Genomic DNA, 23,967 nt, shown 5'->3' on the forward strand with positions numbered 1-23,967 from the left:
ACATCTCTGGAGTCATCAGTGCAACACCTTTAACCTCAGCCATACAAAAGGCACCATGAAGACTGTGCATGCTATTAAGTATAAAAGATCCAGGAGGGTCCGAACTTGTACCCACAAATGCATCCTTAGGCTGCCTAACTCAAGGCTTTCTGGGTCCCTGTCCGTGGGTAGGAAAGACAGACACTACAGAGTATCCAAGTTCATGTTAATGGATGCAATCCTCTAAAATGGTATCAGACTTCTCCCAAAATGCAAATGCAAGGGACTTCAACCCTGGGATCACACACTCCAGGGACACTACCATGGAGTCTTCTCTTGATGAAGCTAAAAGGTAAAGCAGCATGAGATTCTGCTTCTCCAAGACTCAAATGATAATATCATAGTAAATACTAGTGCAGTCAAAAGTTCAAATGGCAGAAATTTGTACTGAAAGAGGCGGTCACCCAGTGTGAAATAAAAGCTCCTGTGGGTACCCCCCCCCCCCAACACTTCCCTCTTCTTTCATACATACTTCTCCGGCAAGAAAGCTGTTGGCAATGGACTATAGATAACCAGGTTTGCAGAGGACTACAAATTGGAGGTAGTTATTAAATCACATTCTATTACTCACAATCTCCCTCAAGAGCTAGACCAAATAAATGATTGTTGTGTTGTTAATCATGGGCTTATCCTCAATGCCAAGAAACACAGTATAGCTTCCTTTGGTAACTAGCATTAATTCCACTCACCCTACAGATAATGATGCACAGTCATCAGGGACTTGGGTATTTTTGATTGATAACAGACCCTGCTTTGACCATGATGACTCTGAGACAGTTAGAAAAGTCTTATTCCTTGAATAACTTGACCCTTTTGATATTTCCTCAAGGTCCAAAGTTGTTACAGTTCCACTTTACTCCCCTTTATAAAGCCCATCATTGAATACAATCCTCCTTGGCATGCACCTTGCTAAATGTCTTGACCAATGAGAGACCTCAAGGTTTCCTCACCAAAAAAAAAATCTCAGTACTCTTGGGTACTCTGATAGATTAAAGGCCCTATTATTTTAGTTCTGGTACAAGTTTAAGTTTCACAAGAGAGTGAAAATTAAAGACACAGTTATGTTAAATCTTACCATAATAGTAGATTCCTGTCTTTCTCTTTACTGTTGCAGTATTTTTCACAAGAACTCCATCCATGGATAGCCCAATGCCCAGCCAGTATACCTAAGCCTTTAGACCATAGAAGTACTGCAAAACAAAACACACACAACACATAACCCACAAAGTCAGTGGGCCAAGCAGCCACAGCCCTTAAGGCTGAATAACACACCTGATACTCTTGTTATAGGTGACTCTATTGTCAGACACACTGACGTCCCGCTCACCAGGCTGAATAAAGAGAAGGTCACAGTGAGCTGCCTGTCGGGTGCTAGGATCCGACACAACGCAAGCACTCAGGTCACTCCAAAGCAAATATAAATATGACTCAGTCATTGTACATGCTGGTGTGAATGACCTGAGACGTACCTCCCTGGACTACATGAAGAGAGACATAGAGGAGCTCTCTGATCATGTAGCCCAGGCTGGTATGACCCTGACCTTGAGCAGCATCTTACCCTCACCTAGAATGATGCCACAGTACAAAGACAAAATGATCGATTTTAACAATTGGCTAAAATTTTGGTGTCATTCAAAGGGGATCCAGTGTCTGTCAGCCTGGGATGACATGCTCGACAAGCCACGTTGCTTCGCTAGGGATGGCTTGCACCTGTCACCACTGGGCTTTCGGATATTGGCAAAGGCTCTTGCCACCCCCATAGTGCCTTTTTTAGGCAAGGCTCAAAAGTCAAACCCACCCCCATAGACAGCACAAGGAACAAGAAACTAAGGGTAATGCTGCTAAACGCCAGAAGTCTTAACCTCAAGATGCACGCACTCGAAGCTCTCCTCAGTATGCAGAACATCGATATCTGTGCAGTGACAGAAACCTGGTTCAAGGCTCCAGAGAGCACCCCAGCACTAACAGGCTATACCTCATATCATGCTTTTCGGCCCCAAAACCCGGACCAAACCACAAAAGGAGGGAGTTTCCATATTTATCAAGGATATCCACACCTCCAGGTTAGTGGCATTGCACGGCATCGGAGACCATCCATGTGCAACTAACAGTGGGCAAGACTGCTTTTCAGTTTATAGCATCCTACAGACCACCCTCTCAAAGTCAGGAATCCCATTCGCTTTCCTGAAAACATTGGAGAACATGAAGATCTCTCCGAACACCATTATATTGGGCGACTTCAACTACCCAAACATTGACTGGAAGTACTACTCAAGCCCCAGCACCTTAGCCCAAAGATTCCTGGAAATTATAAACTCAAATGCTATGGAACAACTAGTCACCACTCCCACAAGAGGGGACAACATACTAGACCTGATCATTACCAACATGGGGACTCTATGCTCCACACCAGAAGTATATCCCTCATTGGTAAGATAAGACCATAAATTAATTTCACTGGATGTCCACATCCCGACCCCACCCCCAGCCCAGAAAACCACAGTGAAAAACTTCTCAAAAGCGAACTTCTCACTTCTCAAAACCGAAGTGGAATCCTTCAAGGCCCCAGGGCCAGTGGAAACTACAGCCCAAACTGCAGAATCCTATATAAATGCATTCTACGGACATCTCCAGGAATGCATGGATCATGCTATCCCAAACAAAACCAAGACCCAATCATCCAAAGGCAGGCGTCCAGTCTGGTGGACCCCTGCCATAAATAAACTGTACAACAGAAGGAGGAAGCTACTACATGACAGAGCAAAATCCCTACTAGGGAAGGCATCTCTGATCAGTACTAGCAAAAAATTATGATCCCTCATAAAATCTTCCAAGGCCAGCTTCGAGAGAAAAATTGCACAGGACACCAAAGACAATCATAAGGCTTTTTTCAGTTATGTTAGAAACCTGGGATGCAACTCCCAGACTTGTTCTGAGTTGATTCTAAATGACAAAAAAATACATCGAACCCACAGAATGAGAGTTGCCACCCTCATTCAATTGTCAAGGCTTATTAGTCAGTATATGACTGTTTTAAATTTAAACTGCTGAAGCTTATTGACATGTTCACAAATACAGGTTTTCCAGTGGATTTAATGACCAAGTGAAGTAAGGATGTTGAAATGAGAAGAAGCAGTAATTTATATACCTATTCTCTTGGATTCAAGTAAAAATGTTGGTTCATCTAATACCATTGAGATTAATACACTTACAACTAACAACTCTATGGCAGTGGTGCTGGAGTATGATGATTCAGGTATGAAAATTAAGAACATTATCCAGACGATATGGGACAGTGTATTTCCTTCAGACTTAAAAGAAGTATTGGGTCCAAGCCAGAGGGGTTCCAATTTGAAAGAGGTGTAGGGACAACTAAAAGTAACATCTCACGGATGGGAAAGTGTGGTACATGCAGTATTTGCAAGTTTATTAATGACAGACCTTATGTACACATAGACAGTTACAAAAGAACACTGAACTGCCCAGGGTACCGTAATTGCAATACTGACATGGTAGTATATGTAGCCACCTATCATGTCCGGCATTTTTCGTGGGAATGACCACATGTAAATTAAGGCTACGTATTTTGGAACACAACAGAGACACACAAAACAAGAAGCCTACAAGTGCTTTATTTAACCACAGTAAGAAGTGTGGCAACTACAAAAAGTTTATATTTTTGTCATTGACTGGGTGCCCAAAAAACACATGGGAGGTGATGTTAAAACCTTACTAGAGATGAGAGAATGTCTATGGCAGTTGAGCCTGGATGGAACAAAAACACCAGGCATTAATGAAAACATTTCTATTGCAAGTGTTCTGAAACACAAATCCCAGTTTAACAGATGATTATATGTTTTACTTTCCTTGGACAAAGTATTCACCAAAGGGGTTTACGTGTAACAGTTTATTACAACTATTTTTTCTGTTTTAAGATGTGGTTTGCTTTGCGGCAGGGGCTGGGTTAAATGCTTAATTGGATAATTGATTTAATGGATTTTTATATTGGCTGCTTGCCTGTTTAGGACTATAAAAGTCCTGATTTTTTTTGTGTAACTGACTCTGAAGAAGCCCAATGTTATGGGTGAAAGCGCTAAGTCAGTCATTCTACATTTACAATAAAGCTGTGGTTTTATCGCGTCACAAATCTTTTTATTCTTACTAGTGTTCGTTCAACTTGGTGTTCTGTTGCATGTTTTTCTTCCACATGGTTTGAAAATTCCATCTTATATTAAAGACAGTTTTGATTTTTTAGAGAAGATTTCTTTTGTTAACTGGAATAGTAACATGTCTTGGGTAACACTGGATGTCAGAAACCTACATATATCTATTCAATATAAAGATGGCCTTCAAGCTGTAATGTATTTTATGGGGGACAGTCCACTGACAAATTATATAGTTGATTTAACACATTTTTGTTTAATAATTTTTTTACATTTAATAATGAGATTTATAGGGAAAAACAAGGAACAGCCATGGGGGCACAATTTGCCCCCATGTATGCAAATTTATGGCTCATTTTGAGCTAGAATGTTTATATAAATGTAATTTTTTGAAAAAGTATGTTAAACACTATTTTCGTTTTATAGAGGATTTAATTTTTATTTGTAAAGGGGGCAGGAGTGAGGGCTTACAATTTGTTGCTAATTTACATCAGAATTAATTTAATCTGTCATTTGCTGGATTACAACATGGATCTCTGGTATCTTATCTAACTACAAAGGGCTTAAATAATATCAACATTTGTACTGGAGTACATGGTAAATTTTTAGATGGAAGCCAATACTTATATGCTACAAGTTGTCATCCTCCCCATGTTATTTCATCTTAACCTTATGGAGAATTTTTAAGGTAGTCAAGAACATGTAATGTTGAAATGGATTTACAAGAGGAAATAGAAAAAAACTGCACTTATGTTTCACAACAGAGGTTACAGTAGGGCAGTAATAGAAGAAGCTAAACAGAAACTTTTGTCCCCACAAATGGGCAGTAAGAATGTTAGAAAGTACTGCAACAATATGGTAGATAAGGTTAGTGGTGGAAATGAGGTAGAACAGATGTATTTTGTCAGCACATATAACATTAAAAGTGAAGAAATTAATAACATTGGTACATACTATTGGAATTTTCTCTATAGAGATACACATTTAAATAGAATTTTGAACTAACATCTTGTGATGTCATACAGACGGGAGAGAAGTTTAAAGGACATGCTTGTCCATGGTAATTTTGTTTTACCTAAAATAAATTTGAATTGCTTTCCAAAAGGTTTGGGTACCTATAAGTGCAATAGTTGTCTTATTTGCAAGTATATAGTATGTTCTTTTGAATTTATTAACAGGATGAAATTTACACCTAGGTGACATTTTTCGTGCAATAGTAAAGGGGTTGTTTATGCCTTTAGATGACCCTGTGACTTTTTCTACACTGGGGAGACAAAAAAAAAGTTTTAGGGTGAGGTTAATGGAACACATTAGGGACATAAAAAAAATCAAAAGGAAGACAAAGTTTTCGCTCATTTTAAAGATGTACATGATAGTGATGTTTCTATACTTCAAGGTTGTATTTTAGAACAAATATGTGTTCAGTGTAATGAAGTTCTTTTGAAAGAAAAACTTTTTATTCTTAAGTATGATACTATGGTTCCTGTGGGATTGAATGCAGAGATCAATTGGAAGTATTTTATTTAATTCTTTGATTACATAATTGAATGATGAAATTCGTATTTTTATATAAAAGGTAATGCATTTGTATTGAAAGTTTGTAACTCTAGGTAGGCGCGGAAGAGAGAGAATACATTTTTTTGGTGTCTGAGCCAGTGGTCTTGATTTTGCTGTTTCGAGTAGTTGTTGGATTTGTTTTCTGAGTTAGCTCTATACTTCTTTCTGGGGGTACAGCTGCCTCTATGCAGCTATTACTATGCTTGTATAGGGTTTCTGTGAACAGTTCCACGTAAGCAGCAGTGCACTCCTGGTTTACGGGAGCCTGAAATTTTGCCAGGTTATTACTTAACAGTAGGAAGTTAGCCTTGGGGTAAATCTTGAATATTCCAGGGTTAGCTGGGGATGCAGGTTTTATTTTTTTACTTCAAAGGAGACTTATTCTGTGGTCTGACCTTACCTAAGAAGACATTACACGCTAGGTGGTATGCAGCACTCTCCCATATTAGTGTGGACCAGATCCAATGTTTGCATATGTGGTCAGTGTACTGACAATCTGGCGAGTGTTACCAGTAAATTAAAATACACATTATGTGTCTTCTGGGTTACAGAGGGGACCTACAGCTTGCAAGGAAGTTGCACTGAATTTTGCCTATGGTGATCTGAACATGGAGAAGCTCAAGTGCACCGTTCTGTTTGACCAACCTTAAGGTATATTTTTGACGTATATCAAGACACCTGCCCCTTTATTCCCAGTATGTGTAGCAGATGGTCTTAACTGTGAGGAAAGCATTATAGCCTTGCACTGCTTGGGTGCGCTCTGGGGCTTTAAACCATGTCTCAGTGACCACACTGATAACATCATTGTCACAGTGTACACATAAGCAGAACACAATCCTGCTCACTTTCTACAACACACACACAACACAGATATATATATATATATATATATATACACACACACACACAAACACACATACATACACACCCACACATATATACATACACACACGCACAAAGACGTATACAAAATATAATATACACACACAGGTGCTTCTAAAAGAAAATACCGAACTGGTACAACATACCGATAAGGGTCTCTGATGTTATACTACAAAACACCAAGCTTCAAGCTTGTTTAATTTTTCTACTGGGTCAGGTGAAACAAACTAAATTCAGAACTAAATAAAGATGCATGCTCACAAGCACATTTAATCCAAAGTGGAGAAAGGAAATATAATTGTATGATGTTTGCTCCATAAAAATCAAGATGACAATCACCCTTGTCCTAAAAATCTTAAATGTGTCTCATTTTGGAGGAATGTAATAAAACGGAAAAAGTTAAAGACACTGAGGACAGGAATGGTGATGAGCAACTGTTGGTGGGACACAACTCCAGATATTTGTTGACAGAGGTAGAAAATGTTATGAGGACTTAAACCATGCATACTCATGCTAGGAAAGAAATTGAGCAAGCAAACTTAAGTGGGCAATGACATGTGAATTTTAGAAAATAACCCACAACCATAATGGTGCAGTGGATAACCCTACTGTTTTACCCCTACCCCAACATCTCTAAATCTGGGAAATTTTTTTTTTAAATAGTAGAATCTTCACAAAATCAGCTCACATTTAAGGTAAGACTCCATTTAATTTCAAAATCCATAAATACTTACTTTTCTAATACACTTTATTCATCGATGTACTCAAAAGGTTCAGGAGGTTCAGGTTCTTGTTCTTCCTCTTCTATCTTTGGACCATGAGCAGCAACAGGTTCAACTAGCTCCTCCACGTCCTCACTGGTATCCTTCAGAATAATGATACCACCAAGTGAAAGCTGTAAAAAGAATAGAATAGACACAGCATGAAATGTCGTAACTCAAAGCACCAGATACTTCCCACTAGGCCTAGCCATCCTTAAGGTCACAATTTTAAATGGCAAATGAATACAGCAATACAGAAATACTCAACTTAAGTGCTGGTCAGAGGGCCTCCTGAAGTGCCCAACCAATGGGATAATTTTCCCATGCTCCACACCTAGTGCAAAATGCTCACTTCTAGCCTCTTGCTCAGCTCACTGTGACATTCTCTTCGCTTGGATTAATAGACAAGCTCATCACCAGATTGAGCAGTTCTCAATTCTGCCCATCTAAATCAGGTGACCTCCCTGTAAAATAAAACTTCTCTAAGATAAGAAGACGTATTTTGACCTAAAATCCATAGTGATAAATTCTCAGAACTGCAGCCAACTGAAGATGGAAAAGTGGTATTATAAATAAGCAAGTTACTTCAGAAGCTCTTGAAGACAAAATATTGACATGCAAATAGTACTAATAGTACGTGTTCAAGTACTGGATAATTATTGCAGAACACTTTTTAAAGTGACACTTCAGGACGTATGCCTTCTGGTCACACTTTTACTGTAGTACAGCTAACCTTATAAAGGGGTTGAGCCACATTTCATGCCAAAGACACCAGCTAGAAATTCAGATATAAATTTGTCAGTATCCATAACATTTTCTCTTTTTTCTGGAGCTAGGACAGCAACGTATGACTAAAATAGGAAATGACCTGCTTAACAGAGTCCAGTGTCATAAACTTTGCTTTGTATTGTATTGAGCTTGACTGAGAGAAAAATAAACTTAAGTGTACCCCCACGCACCCACCATACTAGACCAATATATTAAAGACCCCAACATAACCCAATTCAGCAAGTGAAAAGTCCTGGATGGATGGATGGAACAACTTCTACTATAAATCACAACACAGAACAAGGTCCCTCGTTTCTAAGGATTATGGCCAGAAGCCTGCATCCAGACAAAGTATCATTACACAGAAATCTTTCAAAGACCATTTAGACAGGGGAGATAATGGGGAAAAGCAGGGTAGAGTTTCTACTACAACACTTGTACTACACTTGGACATCTACACCTACTTTGAGTACACTCAAACATCTGTACTATACTCATCCTAAGAATCATTGCTGCAATACAGTACATAGAATGGTTGAATACAAAGCAGAAGCCACAGGATTCACTGATCTGAGACCTGAGCAGGATGCTACAAAATATATTTTCAACACTGCTGCAAAACCTGCTCCGTTTCTCTACTGCAGGTCCACTTTGCAATACTTTGAGAAGAGACATTCTTGGTATCTGGTGCTCTTAAAACAAGGAGCACTGACATATCCAGAGTCCTGCAAGGGTGGTCAAAGCAAACTGTACTTGGGTCAGCCACTTAGAAAGTGTTTGTTTGGATACTTGTCTGACCCATTTCCCTTCAGAAAAATACAAAATAGTTGATCTGACTGAAATCCTTGGTCCAGTTAATATACATCTCATCTGTGAACACCATGCTGTGCAGAACCATTTCCCCTTAGTTCTCTGCAACAGGGTGGATTGCCAACAGCTTAGACTAAATAAGGTAGTTCAGCAACCACCCAAGATATGAAGGAAGGAGTGGTCCAAATACTGTTCCTTCTGGAAGATTACACATGCTTCACAGAACATTATGGCACAGAGTTCTGAAATATTCCTTATTGATGTGACGGCTACTAAGGTATTGGTCTTAGAGGACAAAAACATGACACTGGCTATTTTTGGGACAGCTGCACACTTACAAGCAGGCCGACTTGAGCTCTTCCAATGTGAAAACAAAAACTGAGAAAAAAAAAGGGCCACTGAAACTGTCAGCTTGGGTAAAATTTAGTCACTGGATAGTCATTACACCTACCTGAATACCAACAAAGAAGACATCCGGAAAACCGGAGGGAAAAAAGGAGAAGAGAAAAATCTGAAGGCAAAAAGTCCTGCAGCTGTCTTTGGTATAAGACATGGATTCCTGCACTTGAGAAGAGGAAAAATAAATCAAATGAACTTAGAGGTGTTAAAAATAAACAAAACTTTGACTGGATCAATTAACTCAGGAAGCAAAACATTGAAAAAAAAAAAATAGAAGTCGCTTTAACTACCTAGTCAGATGAACTGATAAAGTACAGTTGTGTACACTTACCATAAATGCAGATGTTAGAGTGCATTTACTGTTGCAGTCATTATATTTGGGTTATCTGCCTGCAGGTAGCCGTCAGCCGGCCTGAATACCAGAGTCTTCAGATTCTTGTGTCGGATGCTGACTCTTCTTCATGACATCAGGTTGTCAGGGGTATAAAACATGCAGCCCACGCCATTATGTCACTTTTCCTTGCCCCAGATGTCAGGTGCCCCCACAATGGGAAGCAATTATATGATATGGTACACCTCCAACCAGAAGCAAATACACCAGAAAAGCTTAAATATGCTAAACAAGAAAGAAAGGTAGAGCCAAGAGAAGTCAGAGGGCTGGAGGGGGGTAACCATAGGTTCATAGGTTCATACTAGGCTATCTGCCCAAGGGCATTTACAAGCCCAGCCCAGTCCAGAGTTTTTGTGGCTTTCGCCACCCCTTTAGTTTGAAGAAAACTATGCCCATTATTTTGCTGTGCCTCTGTCAAGCAGAGACACTGGGGTAATCCCTGGGGTATATCTGCGATCTCCCATCCATTGGTCAAGATTTCTCTTGAACACGGCCAGCGAGGTGCTCTGCCTCACATGTACCGGGATTTTGTTCCACAGCATAGGGAGTCTTTGGGTGATGAATCAGGACTGCAACAGTGAATACACTCGAACATCTACATTTATGGTAAGTGTACACAACTGTACTATGTTCTTCATGTTTCACTGTTGCAGTCATTACATTCGGGTAGATTCCCAAAGCTAAGGAAGGGAGGAGGCAGAGAGCATTAGGACCAGCTATTAAGCCCTGCAAGACTGCAGAGGCAAAACCAGCTCTAGATTTAGAAAAAATAGGCATGTGGTAATGCTTGGTTAAAGTATGTACAGAGCTCCAGGTAGCAGCTTCTAGGATGTCCCTGGTAGGGACTCCTCTGAAAAAGACTGCAGAGGTAGATGCAGCTCTGGTGGAATGTGATCTTATCCCCTGTGGGGTAGGTTTTCCATGGTGCTTGTAGCAGAAATTAATGCAATGGGCTATCCATTTGGAAATGGTTTGCTTTGAAATGGCCTTCCCTCTGCCCCTGCAGCAAAGCCAACTAGCAGCTGTTCAGATTTTCTGTGAGGCTTAGTCCTGTCCAAATAAAATCTAAGTTGTCTGTGCACGTACAGTGTGTGCAGTATTCGTTCCCCATTGTTTTGTGGATTAGGGAAAACGGCAAATGAATGGACTGATTTAGGGCCACACTAGACACCACCTTGGGCAAAAAGGAAGGATTTGTCCTGAGAGAAACCATCTGCATGGAAGATAATGAAGGGTTCACTGCTATGAGGGCCTGTAATTCAGACACTCTTCTTGCTGAAGAGATGGCTAGAAGGAAGGCTGTTTTCCAAGAAAGGAATTTAAACTCTGCTGTTGCAGCTGGCTCAAAGGGGGGAGAGTGAGCTTTTCCAATACAAGGTTAATGTCCCAGGCTGGAGCGGAGGCTCTTAAATTTTTGGCACCTCTGAAGAATTGTTTTAGCAGGGGGTAAGAGAAGAAGGGTGGCTCAGTATTATAATGTGCTGAAATGGCAGAGGCATGAATTTTAATTGCCGATCAGGCTAGGCCCTTGTGGAGCATTACTGTTAAGTACTGAAGAATAAGAGGTAAGCTGGGCACCGCTGTGCCCATCTCCTGAGTGTGGCTCCAGGAACAGTACCGTTTCCACTTTTCAGCATAGGATTTTCTAGTACTAGGCCTCCTTGCCTCCAGAATGACATCTAGTACCTGCTTACTGAGGGATGCTATTGGAGAGCTCAAGGAATTAGCCAGGCTGCAAGGTTCAGGGTTTGAAGCTGAGGGTGCAGAATCTGGCCCGCCTGCTGGGACAGCAAGGAAGGGGGTCTGAAGCAGGTGCCATGGTTCCAGCAGTGTCATACTGTGAAAGAGGGGGTACACCAGTGCGGGCGCGGCCAGTCTGGTGCAATTAGTATTGTCCTTGGCTTGTCCAGTTTGATCTTTAGCAGAACCTTCGAGAGGAGAGGCAGAGGAGGAAAGGCATAAACGGAGAGGCTTTCCCAGGTAAAGGACAGAACATTCACTTTCCAAGCTTGAGTGTGGGGAATCCTTGTGCAGAATTTGCCCAATTGGTAGTTCTCATGGGAGGCAAACAGGTCTTCCTCTGGAGCCCCCATTTGTTCCTCAAGAGGGTGAATATTTTTGGTTCTACTTTCCATTTGCGTGGGTCCATGAGATTTCTGCTTAAATCGTCTGCCAGTGAATTTAGCTTGCCTGGCAGGATTTGAGCTTGTAGGTGCACTTGGTAGCTCAAGGCTGTGTTCCACAGAGCCATGGCTAGTCTGCAGATAGGGTACGAGTGGGTTCCCCCCTGCTTATTTATGTACCACATAACTGTGGTGTTGTCTGTCTTTACCAATAGTTGTCCTGGAAGAATGCAGTCTTTGAAGGCTGTCAGGGAATTCTGTACAGCTAACATTTCTTTTTGATTGATATGCAGGTGCATCTGTCTCGGGTTCCATTTGCCCTGAATGCACTGCCATGCCAAGTGAGCCCCCCATGCACAGCCTGATGCGTGGGCGGCAGGGGGTAGAGTGAAAAGGAGCCCCTTGTTGTGGTAGCAGATCTCTGCCCACCAAAGGAACTCTGTCTTTATACAAGGAATGATAGGAATCGATTCCAGGTACTGAGAATGTTGACACCATAGGCTTTTTAGATACCAATGTAGTTTCCTCATATGCAGTCTTGCATATGGAATTAGTAGAATGCAAGAGGCCATGAACCCCAGGGCTTGCAGAATTTTCCTTGCAGATAGCTGGGGTTTTGTGGACAAAAGTTTGAAGTAGGTTGCCAAATAAACTTGTTTCTCCGGAGTGAGGAAAGCCATCTGGGAAGTTGTGTTCAATCTGTTGGCAGGGTACTAGGTGAGATTTCTTTTCATTTATGGTGTACCCCAGTGAGGCTATAAGTTTCTTTACGAATGCCAGATGTTGTAATAGCAGGTCCTAGCTTTCTGCCTGAATCAAACAATCGTCCAAGTATGGGTATATGTGAATATTTCTATGCCTGCAAAATGCAATGGCTGGAGCTAGACACTTTGCGAATACCCTGGGCGCAGTAGATATGCCAAAGGAAAGTGCAGAGAACTGATAGTGCATGGAGCCTCCCTGAAGCGTAGGTATTTCCTGCAAGATTACCTTATTGGAATGTGCAAATAAGCTTCCTTCTTGTCTAAAGTTGCCAGCCAGGCATCTTTGCCTAGCATAGGAAGAAGCTGTTGAAGGGTTAGCATTTTGAATTTTGGAATTACCACAAAGGTGTTTATAATAGAGAGGTCCAGGATAGGATGCCAGGAGCTGTCTTTCCCGGGTACCAGGAAAAGTCTTGAATAAAAACCTTGTCCTCTTTGTTCTGCTGGGACAGGGTGAACAGCCCTGATATTTCGGAGAGAGAGAACCTGCTGTTGGGCCTCCGTCCGCTGATTTGGGGATAGGTCTGGACAACCGTATGGGGTTGCTAGTGTGTGGACATGGAGTCTGTATCCTTAGGAAACTATGTTCAAAACCCGTATGCCCTGGGTAATGAGTTGCCAGTTTTTTGCATGCTGGGCGAGCTTTCCTCCTAAGGGAGCAGGCAGCTGAGCAGGGCTTCGAAGGGTTAAGGTTAAGTCATTGTGACATTTTCCATAGGGGGGTGGCTTACTACTCCCTGCTTTAGAAGTGGGAGCCCCCCACTGCTTAGGTCTGTGCACAGCCTAAGAATGTAACCTAGGTGGTCTGCTGTTCCTGGGTTTGGACTGAGAAGACCTGGAAGAGACTGGAAAGGAACAATTCTTTGAAGGCCAATGCCTACTAAATCTGGGAGGCTGTTCTTGTAGGAAATCTTTAACAGTTTGCATAGATATTGCTTTTTCCTCCATCCTTTTAAGGACTACTTCTGCTTAGTTGCCAAAAAGGCAGTCTTGGTTTAAGGGAGCATCCGGTAATTTAGCTTCAACATGATCTGGCAAGTTTTGATCCTTAAGCCAAGCATGCCTTCTAACCTTACCAAATCTTACCAAATACCTTAACAAATCTGATCTGGCCAAGCTCTCATCCTGCTATAATCACATTGCCAGGTTCGTTACAGGCCTACCCTACAGAACACACCACTGTACTAACCTGAAAAAGCTTGGATGGATAGAATTCCCACACCTTCTTCACCAGTTCCAACTCATAGAGGCCTTCAAAATCCTTAAACAACCTGAGAATACCCCAGCACTAAAAAACTTAATGACTCCCTACTCCAATCTAAGCTGCCTTCGCTCAGCAAACAGACTCCTTGTCCAAACAACTAAATCTCTCAACCTAGGTGGTGACGCGCTATTTGCCAACACCACTGGTAAAATATGGAACTCTCTCCCAAATAACATCACGCTTGCAACTTCTCTAAGTCAATTCAAAAATAGTCTAAAACTCCACTTCAAGTCACACTGGCTATGTCCTTGCTCAAACCCAGACTAGCTCTGTGCCACTAACTAAAACATAAACAACTAGCTAAGATGATAAGTACTTTGTATACTGTGATAAAGAAATATGTATCCTGTCTAACTCTATGTCATTATACTGCCTACCGTCCTTGCTAATATGTTATTAATGTTACATTTGTAGTAATCTCAGAAATAGTAATGGCAGTCTTGTACTTGTATGTAAATAGCCTATGTTTTTGTTAAGTTCTTTCAGCTCATTTACTGTACCTAATTATCAATGTAACTCTGTTGGAGCTTTTCTCCCCGGGCCTCCGCTGAAAAAGGACATGTATCCAGTCAGACCATCTCGGTTAACAAATGTAAAATAAAAAAAAAAATAAATACATTTTTGGGAGCTGGAGGTAAAGTGTCTGGGGAAAGGCTAGATTCCAGGAAAGCATCATCTACAATGTCAGGAACAGGAGGGATAGCTAAAGACCTGTGTTGAGGAAGGAGCACGAATTCCCTAAGCCTCTTTTTGGAGTCAGTAATCCTGGCTTTCCCAGTGGAAATGCTCCCCAAGAGTGTGCAAGCTTTCACCAAAAGAAAAATCTTCTGGAGGGGAAGCAGAGGGAATGGAATACTCTGCATCAGAATCCTCATAGGTAGATAAGGGCAAATCCTGGTAATCAGAAGGAACAGAAATTTCAGATTCCTGATCAGAAGAATCGGAAGGAAAATCAGTTCTAGGTCTCTTAGATGGGGAAGACTGGCTTCCCCGTAATAAGGTCTTCAGCCATTCTAAGCATTTGTTTTTTAGGCATATGGGCCTGAGCCTGCGGTTTGGACGTCGGTTTTCTAGGCGTGGTGCAAGTTTTAGGCCTAGATGAAGACAATGGTGTCTGTTTAAAATGCAAGTCTGTAGGCCTGAATACACCCCTCTGAAGCCGGTGCTTGCACTGCAGCTCCAGACCCATCCAAGGTAGAGACATCCGCAGTTTCCATAGTTGAAGCATCTCACGGCATACCGGACTCCGAATGGGTCTCAGTAGAGGTCTGTGAATCTGAAGTAGCGGGTATCAGGGACTGCGAAAGCGCCTCAGAGTACCGGCGGACTGGCGACTAGCTTAACGGAAGCGTTGTCTGCAGTTTTGGACCTATGCGGTCTCTGTCTTTATCCTTACATTTTTTGGGAAGATCGGTAGTCGGATGGCCTAACAAAGAAATTTCGGAGTACTGAAACAAAGTACCAAAATAATTTGCTGCAAAGATAGCCCGACCAATAGTTGGGGGTTGAACAAGGTACAAAACCGACAGCGAGGGACGTTGTGGTCTGGGCCTAAGCAGGGAATGCAGTACGACTGAAAATCTTTGTGAGGTATTTGCTTTCCACACGCAAGACAATTGTTAACTTTTACTGACATCGGTTGGAGCAAGAAAAAAGATCCCCAATGCGGTACTTATCTTTTTTTTGAAGACTTCTGTTCTGAAACTCTGAAACGAAAATTTCAGGAGTCGGCCGACCGGCACGTGCGAACTGCTTATGCTTCGGGCAACGCACGGCAAGAAAGACTGCATAATGGTGTAGGATGCATGTATTATACCCCTGACGACCTGATGTCATGGAAGAGTCAGCATCCAGTGCAGGACTCTGAAGACTCTGCAGGCAGATAACCCAAATGTGATGACTTCAACAGTGAAACACGAAGAACATCTGCAAAAATCAAGAAGCTGAAGTGAAGACGGACTGAGTATGTGGCTTTTCAAGAAGAGGCTTTACAAAAATGTAGACAGCAGATTTATAGACAGAGCAGGCAAAGAAAATCTAAGATTTTCTGCTGTACTAGAGAAATCGAAAGAAATGGCCTGTATTAATTTTATGAAAGTACAAATAAGCAACTTGGCTGTTATAAGAATTTCATTAACTGAATCAGCAAGTTGTGTACATGCTGCAAACCTGGCCATTAGACTACAGCCAGGACATATAAGGGAATGTTGAGAGGAAGGTGCGAGACTCCAGGTACCATTATCAAGCTGTCTTCAGAAGATATTTTCCTGGAGGATCAAAGACGTTTTTTTATGAATAACAGGCTAAGGAGGAAATAAAGTTTACCCAACAAGGAATGAGCCAGCAAGCATTGAAGGGGGCTTGTAATAAAAAAGCCCAGAGAGACACTTTGTCAGTGAAACATTTTCCATTGCTCCAAAGAAAAATGCTGGAGACACAGAAAAATACACAGGAGTACCACGGACTTGAATGAGAGACTGATGTTGGAGATGGAGAGAATCAGGAAAAGACCAGGAACACTGAAATTAGTGCATCAATGGGAGACCATAAAACGAACACGTGGGTTATAGGAACAGACACTGAAATTTGGCTTTGAAAAAAAAAAATTGATGAGAAAGACTGGAATTTTTCCAACTTTGTTAAACTTGTGGGTGAATTGCAAAGCATATACACACAACTTTCTGTCATTAATGTTTAGGAGGGCACTGATAAGAATGAAAATTTAACTGCAAATAAAACAGTTTGTGTTCTTATTAATATATGTATAAAACATTTAATGATGCATAATGCATGACATAGTAAACACTTTTTGTACAGTGTGCAGTCAATCAGAGGTACTTTAATGTGAGGTGGGAAGTCTTACCAGTGACTGCTGTACATGGTAAAAATGTTCAAGCAAGCAAGTAATTTTTTAATTGCAAGATATACAGGCTTTATATTGTAGCAAGATAAGAAAGGCTGGTCAGAAGCATCCAATGTGATCTTGGGCTGCTGGGGTAGGAAGTAATAGTTATATGCAAAATTAAGACAGTAATTTAACTTGTTTTTATACATGTGGATGTCTGGGTCTCACCCTTCTGCTACTTGGGTGTCTCCGCCTTTCGACAAGCTGATAGACTTAGTCTGTCAAAAGGCATGGGAGTCTCCAGACTCAGTGAAACCTGTTCCTCAGAGGCCAAACAAATTCATCACATCACCTACAGACAAAAATTTTCTAAACAAAGGAGTCCCAGTAGATGCTACACCAAAAAGGAACTTCCAGAGAGGTCCTCTTCTGTCCATCCACCAGAGTGTCTCATACAATGGAAAGATATGGAAAGCACATCTTCTCTTCAGCAACTTTTGCGCTTAGCTTGCTGAATTATCAGACTCATTTTACTAGGCTTCAGAGAGATCTCCTGAAAGAGCTAGGAGATGCCCTCCAAGGTTCAGTAGCTGAAGGGGTATCAGAGAAGGGTTCCTCTCAGCTCTCCACCATAAACTCAGTCAACTCCTCCATAAAGCTCATTTCTTATGCAGCAGATGGAGTGAACAGGCCAGCGGATTCAGGAATTTCCCAAAGGAGACATTCCTGGATGCACTTGCATGACTTTGCAAAGGCCTTTAAATCTTCCTTTGTGAATGCCCTTTTTGATGCCTCGTCTTTGTTCGTGACAAAAGTTAAGGACACACTAACCAGCTATGAGCAAGAAAGAAAGACTGCCATAGAAGTCTGTTTTTCCCTACCTAGCAGACCTTAACCCAAGGTCAGAAAGGGGGAAAAATGTGGCTTTGAAAATCCCAGACAGCTTTCCAGGACACACGTGGTGATTCTTCCCCCAGGGGCATAAGAGGAAGTGCTAATAGAAGATGCTAACTATGCAGCAGAGGGGGTCCGCAAAACCACTGTGACAGAGAATCTTTCCTTGGTATGCCCTTTCACCGCTCCTGAAAGGAGGCCAGCCTGTCCATCTCTGGAAGCAGTCGGGGGCCACTTACCTTTGTACCCAAAAGCCTAGCTAACAATAACAAAAGTCAAGTGGGTACAAAGCATCATATCCAGAGGTTACTCCATACCCTTTTCACTCCCAGTCCCAAACACAAAAAACATCCCGGATGTTCCACCCAGTCAAAGGGAACAGGCAACTCTAGAAATACAAAAGTTGCTAGCCAAAAGAGTCATCCAAACAGTCCCTGCAGACCAAATAGGATCTGGAACTTACTCAAGGTTCTTTTTAGTTCCAAAGAAAACCGGGAACTGCAGACCCATCCTGGATCTCAGCCAATTAAACAAATCAGTAAGAAAGTCAAAGTTCCGGATGGTAACACTGCAGTCAATCCTCCCTTTTCTGGGACAAGATGATTGGATGTACTCTACAGACCTCCAGGATGCGCACTACCACATAAAAATGGACAGGCGATCTAGAAGTCATTTGTGCTTTCAGCTGGGAGCTAGTCACTACCAGTTCCGAGCTCTACCCTTTGGCCTCACTACAGCCCCCAGTGTTCACCAAGTGTATGGCAGTAGTAGCGGCTCACTTGAGACTCCTGGGATTCCGAGTGTTTCCGTACCTAGACGAATGGCTCCTAACCACCAACACCGAGCATCTACTGTCCAAAGCAAGAGACACCATCGTGCATCTCTGCTCTCACAGACCTCCGGGATGCGTACTACCACATAAAAATGGACAGGCGATCCAGGAGTCATTTGCGCTTTCAGCTGGGAGCTAGTCACTACCAGTTCCAAGGTCTACCCTTTGGCCTCACTACAGCCCCCAGTGTTCACCAAGTGCATGGCAGTAGTAGCAGCTCACTTGAGACACCTGGGATTCAGAGTGTTTCCGTACCTAGAATGGCTCCTGACCGCCACCACCGAGCATCTACTGTCCAAAGAGAGAGACACCATCTTGCATCTCTGCTCTCACCTAGGAATCACAATAAACTATGAAAAATCTGCCTGGTTGCCATCTCAGCATATCGTTTTTGTAGGAGCAGATCTACATACAAAAAACATGATGGCAAAACTTCCCTTCAAAAGGGTTCAAGTCCTACAACATCGGGTCCTAGACCTTCTTTCCAAGAAAAAAAGTACAAGAACAACAGTTCTGTAAGTCTTGGGAAAGTACAGTTGTGTACACTTACCATAAATGTAGATGTTAGGGTGTATTCACTGTTGCAGTCAATACATTTAAGTGATCTGCTGGCAGGTTGCCCTCAGTCGGCCTGATTAACAAAGTCTTGGGTCCTGCATCGGTTGCTGTCCCTTCTTCCATGATGTCAGGTCGCCAGGGGTATAAAACATGCAGTCAACGGCATTACATCAGTTTTTCTTGCCCCAGATGTCAGGTGCCCTCCAAATGGGGAGCAAATAAAATTAAAAACACAAAAAATATACCTGCAATCCCAAAAGCAAATACACCAAAAGGGCTTTTAAGCATAGTGAAAAAAAAGTAGAGGTATAGCCAAAGAAAAATAGGGGGTTGGAGGGAGGGTAACCTGGACTGCAACAGTGAACATACTGGAACATCTACATTTACGGTAAGTGTACACAACTGTACTATGTTCTTCGTGTTTCACTGCTGCAGTCATTACATTTGGGTAGATTCCCAAAGCAATGGTTGGGTAGAGGGAATTCTACAGCATTAGGACTAGCTATAAGGACCTGCAGGACAGCAGTGGCAAAGCCAGCACTGGATTTAGAGAAAAGTGGTAAATCGTAATGTTTGGTGAATGTATGAACTGAGCTCCAGGTAGCAGCTTCTAGAATGTCCCTAGTAGGAACACCTCTGAGAAAGGCTGCAGAAGTAGATGCAGCCCTAGTGGAATGGGATCTGATCCCCTGTGGGATAGTTTTTCCATGGTGCATACAGCAAAAACTAATACAATGGCTTATCCATTTGGAAATGGTTTGCTTTGAAATAACCTTTCCCTCTGCCCCTGCAGCAAATGCCACCAGCAGGTGTTCAGATTTTCTTTGAGATTTTGTTCTGCTTAAGTAAAATCTAAGTTGTCTGTGTACATCCAATGAATTCAGAATCCACTCTCCCTTTTTCTGTGGGTTGGGAAAGAAAGTTGGCAAATGAATGGTCTGATTAAGAGCCACACTGGATACCACCTTAGGCATGAAGGATGGATTGGTCTTGAGAGATACCCTGTCCGCATAAAAAATGATGAAAGGCTCCACTGCCATAAGAGCCTGCAATTCGGAAATCCTTCTAGCTTAAGTGACTGCTAAAAGGAAAGCAGTTTTCAGGGAGAGAAACTTTAAGTCTGCAGTAGCAGCTGGCTCGAAAGGAGGGAGAGTGAGCTTTTCCAATACAAAATTGAGGTCCCAGGCAGGGGATGGAGCTCTCCTGAGTGGTCTTAAGTTTTTGGCCCCTCTGAGACGCTGCTTTAGCAGAGGATGAGAGAAGAGGGGAGGTTGTGTTGTAATGAGCTGAAATGGCCGTGTCATGGATTTTTATGGAAGAAAAAGCCAGGCTCTTGTGAAGCATCTCAGTTAAGTATTGTAAAATCTGAGGAATGTTGGGCATTGCTGTGCTTATACCTTGAGATTGATTCCAGGCACAGAATCTTTTCCATTTGTCAGTATAAGATTGTCTAGTACTAGGCCTTCTGGCCTCCAAAATGACATCAATCACAGGTTTGCTGAGGGATGCTAAGGGTGAATTTAGGTGATTAGCCACGCTGCAAGATTCAAAGTTTGGAGCGGAGTGTGCAGAATTTGGTTGTTCTGCTGAGACAGTAAGTAAGGTGTCTGAGGCAGGTGCCACGGTGGAAGGTGTGACACATTGCGCACGAGTGGGTACCAGTGTTGGCGAGGCCAGTCTGGAGCAATCAAAATCATGTTTGGCTTGTCCTATTTGACTTTTAGTACAACTTTGGAGAGCAGAGACAGAAGGGGAAAAGGCATAGACGGACAGGTTTTTCCCAGCTGAAGGATACAGCATCCACTTTCCAGGCTTTTTTTGTGATGAGTTCTTGAGCAAAATTTGTCCAACTGATGGTTCTGGGGTGAGGCAAAAAGATCTATATCTGGGCTCCCCCATTTGCGTCTCAACATGTTGAAAATCTGTGGTTCCAGTTTCCATTCGTGTGGGTCCATGATATTTCTGCGAAGTTAGTCTGCCAGAGTATTCAGCTTTCCTGGCAGGAATTGAGCTTGTAGTTGTACTTAATAGGTCAAGGCCGTGTTCCACAATGCCATGGCTAGTCTGCAAAGGGGGTTGGAGTGTGTACCCTTCCTGCTTGTTTATGTACCACATAACCGTGGTGTTGCCTGTCTTTATCATTAATTGTCCTGGAAGAAGGTAGTCCTTGAAGGCTGTCAGTGCATTCTGTACAGCTAGCATTTCTTTTTAATTGATATGAAGGTGCATTTGATTTCGGCTCCATTTGCCCTGAATGCACTTCCCTGCCAGATGTGCCCCCCAAGCATAGTCTGATGCGTCTGTAGTTAGGGTCTGGGCGGGGGGGGGGGTGTGAATGGCAGTCCCTTGTTTTGGTGGCAGGCCTCTGCCCACCATAGGAACTCTAGTTGCAGGCAAGGTATGATAGGAATCACTGTTTCCAGGCTGTGGCAATGCTGACTCCATAGACTTTTTAAGTATCACTGAAGTTTCCTCATATGCAGTCTTGCATATGGAATTAGAAGAATGCAGGAGGCCATGAACCCCAAGGCTTGCAGTATTTGCCTTGCAGAAAGCAGGGTTTTTGTGGCCACCTGTTTGAAGTAAGCCACCAAATGAATTTGCTTCTCTGGCCTAAGCTAGCACACTCAGGAATGTAATTTTTTGAGAGGGTACCAGTTGTGATTTCTTTTCGTTTATAGTGTACCCTAGACAAGTTAGAACCCTTTTTACAAACGCCAGATGGTTAGATGGTTTAGAAGTGTGTCCTTGTTTTCTGCCTGAATTAGACAATCGTCCAGGTATGGATATATTTGAATATTTCTTTGCCTGCAAAATGCAATAACAGGAGCCAGGCACTTTGTGAATACCCTGGGCGCAGTAGATAAGCCAAAGGGCAGTGAAGAGAACTGATAGTGCATGAAGCCTGCTTTGAAGTGTAGATATCTTCTGCAAGATTCCCTGATTGGGATGTGCAGGTATGCTTCTTTTAAATCTAGTGTTGCCAACCAGGCGTCTTTGCCTAGCATAGGAAGTAACTGGTGAAGAGTCAACATCTTGAATTTTGGAATGTCCAGAAAGGTGTTTAGAGTAGATAAGTCCAGGATTGGATGCCATGATTTGTCTTTTCTGGGTACCAGGAAAAGTTTTGAATAGAAACCTTGTCCCTTTTCCTCTTCTGGTACTGGTTGAATAGCCCCCATGCTCATGAGGGAAAGTACTTTTTTCTGGGCCTCTGCCCACTGATTTGGGGGCAGGTCTGGCCATCCGTTTGGAATTGGCAATGTGTGGAAATGAAATCTGTATCCCTGGGATACTATATTTAAAACCCATTTGTCCTGGGTTATAAGTTGCCAGTTTCTTGCACGAACAGCCAGTTTTCCCCCCAAAGGGGCGGCTAAAAGGTAAGTGCTTGGTAAGTGTAAAGGGAAGTCATTGAGACTGCTTACCATAGGGAGGTTTCTTGTTGTTTCCAGATTTGGAAGAGGAGGCACCCCATTGTTTTGTTCTAAAAGTCCCTTGTGACTGAAACCTGGAGCCTTTAGAATGTCTGGGTTTGACTTGAGTAGCTCTCGAAGGAACCAGAAAGGACCAGTTCTTAGTAAGCCAGTGCCTACTAAATCTTGGAGGCTGCACTTGTAGGAAATCTTTCACAGTTTGCATAAATTTAGCTTTATCTTCCATCTTTTTTAAAACGTCTTCAGCCTTATTACCAAAGAGACGGTCCTGTTGTAAAGGAGCATCCAACAATTTTGCTTTAACATGATCAGGCAGATTTTGCTCTTTGAGCCAAGCATACCTTCTTAGCACAGAGCCAGTTACAGCAGCCCTGCAAGAGGCCTCCAAAGAATCAAAACCACATTGCAAAGTATGTTTTCCAAATTGTTCAGCTGAATGCAATAAATCCTGTAAATCTTTGTTTTCCACACAGTCAGAAATTAACATCATTTTCTGTTTAAGTAGTCCCATGATATGTTGTTGATATTTTAGCAAATGAAATTGACAGTTTAAAGCCCTGATTGCCAAGGTTGCAGATGTGTAAACCTTTTTACCCCATCTATCCAGCGCCCTGGAATCTCTATCAGAAGGGGTAGGATTTTTAGCTGTAGAAGCCTTACTGCCCTTGGGACCCTGAGAAATGGTTTCAGGATCTGCAACAGGATTTTTGAAAAGGAATTTGTGGGAGTCAGGAACCCTGTAGTATCTTGTCTGGCTTACAAGGAGCTGGAGGCAGAGAATCAGGAGCCATACTAGATTCTGAAAAAACATCAACAATGTCTAGAACAGGAGGTATAGCCAAAGGCCTATGCTAAGGAAGAAGAAGAAGAAAATCCCCAAGTCTCTTTTTAGATTGAGAGAAATCCTGACTTTCCCAGTGGAAATGTTCCTTAAGGTGTACAAAGTTTCACCAAAAGAAAAATCCTCAGGGGGAGAAGCAGAAGGAATGGAATCGTCTGCATCAGAGTCCTCATAAGTAGGTATAGACAATTTCTGTTCATTAGAAGAGACAGAAGAAAATGAATCCTGTTCAGAAGATTCATAATCAATGTCTTGCCTAGGCCTCTTAGAAGGGGGGGTTGGCTACTCCTGATCAGAGTAATTAAATCTTCAGCCATTTTGATCATGTGTTTTTTATGCATAGGGGCCTGCACATGTGACCCAGGCGTCAGTTTTCTAGGCACAGGTTGAGATTTTGGCCTTAGTTTTTAAGATGGCGTCGGTCTAATATACAAATCAGTAGGCCTGAAAACACCCTCAGAAGCCAGTGCCTGCACAGCGGCTCCGGAGCCATCCAAGGTAGAGACATCCACGGGTTCCATAATTGAAGCATCTCGCTGCATACTGGACTCCAAATAGTTCTCAGTTGAGGCCTGTGAATCAGAAGTAGCAGGTATCAGGTGCTGCTAAAGCGTCCGAGTACCGGCGAACTAACGACTG

The 23,967-nt window shown here is 42.4% G+C and overlaps 1 protein-coding gene across 1 annotated transcript in view; it reads right to left on the minus strand.

The window, feature by feature from the left end:
• Window positions 1-23,967, minus strand: part of PSMD1 (proteasome 26S subunit, non-ATPase 1) — a 2,664,479-nt gene that overhangs the window by 12,477 nt on the left and 2,628,035 nt on the right. Inside the window, exon 24 of the mRNA XM_044070690.1 lies at window positions 7,376-7,536. Coding sequence (XP_043926625.1) covers window positions 7,390-7,536 — 147 coding nt within the window. The 3' untranslated portion in view covers window positions 7,376-7,389. The remainder of the gene's footprint in view (window positions 1-7,375; window positions 7,537-23,967) is intronic.

The sequence above is a fragment of the Protopterus annectens genome, chromosome 4.part1 (genome assembly GCF_019279795.1).
Source record: "Protopterus annectens isolate FY-2018-M chromosome 4.part1, PAN1.0, whole genome shotgun sequence".
Lineage (NCBI taxonomy): Eukaryota > Metazoa > Chordata > Ceratodontiformes > Protopteridae > Protopterus > Protopterus annectens.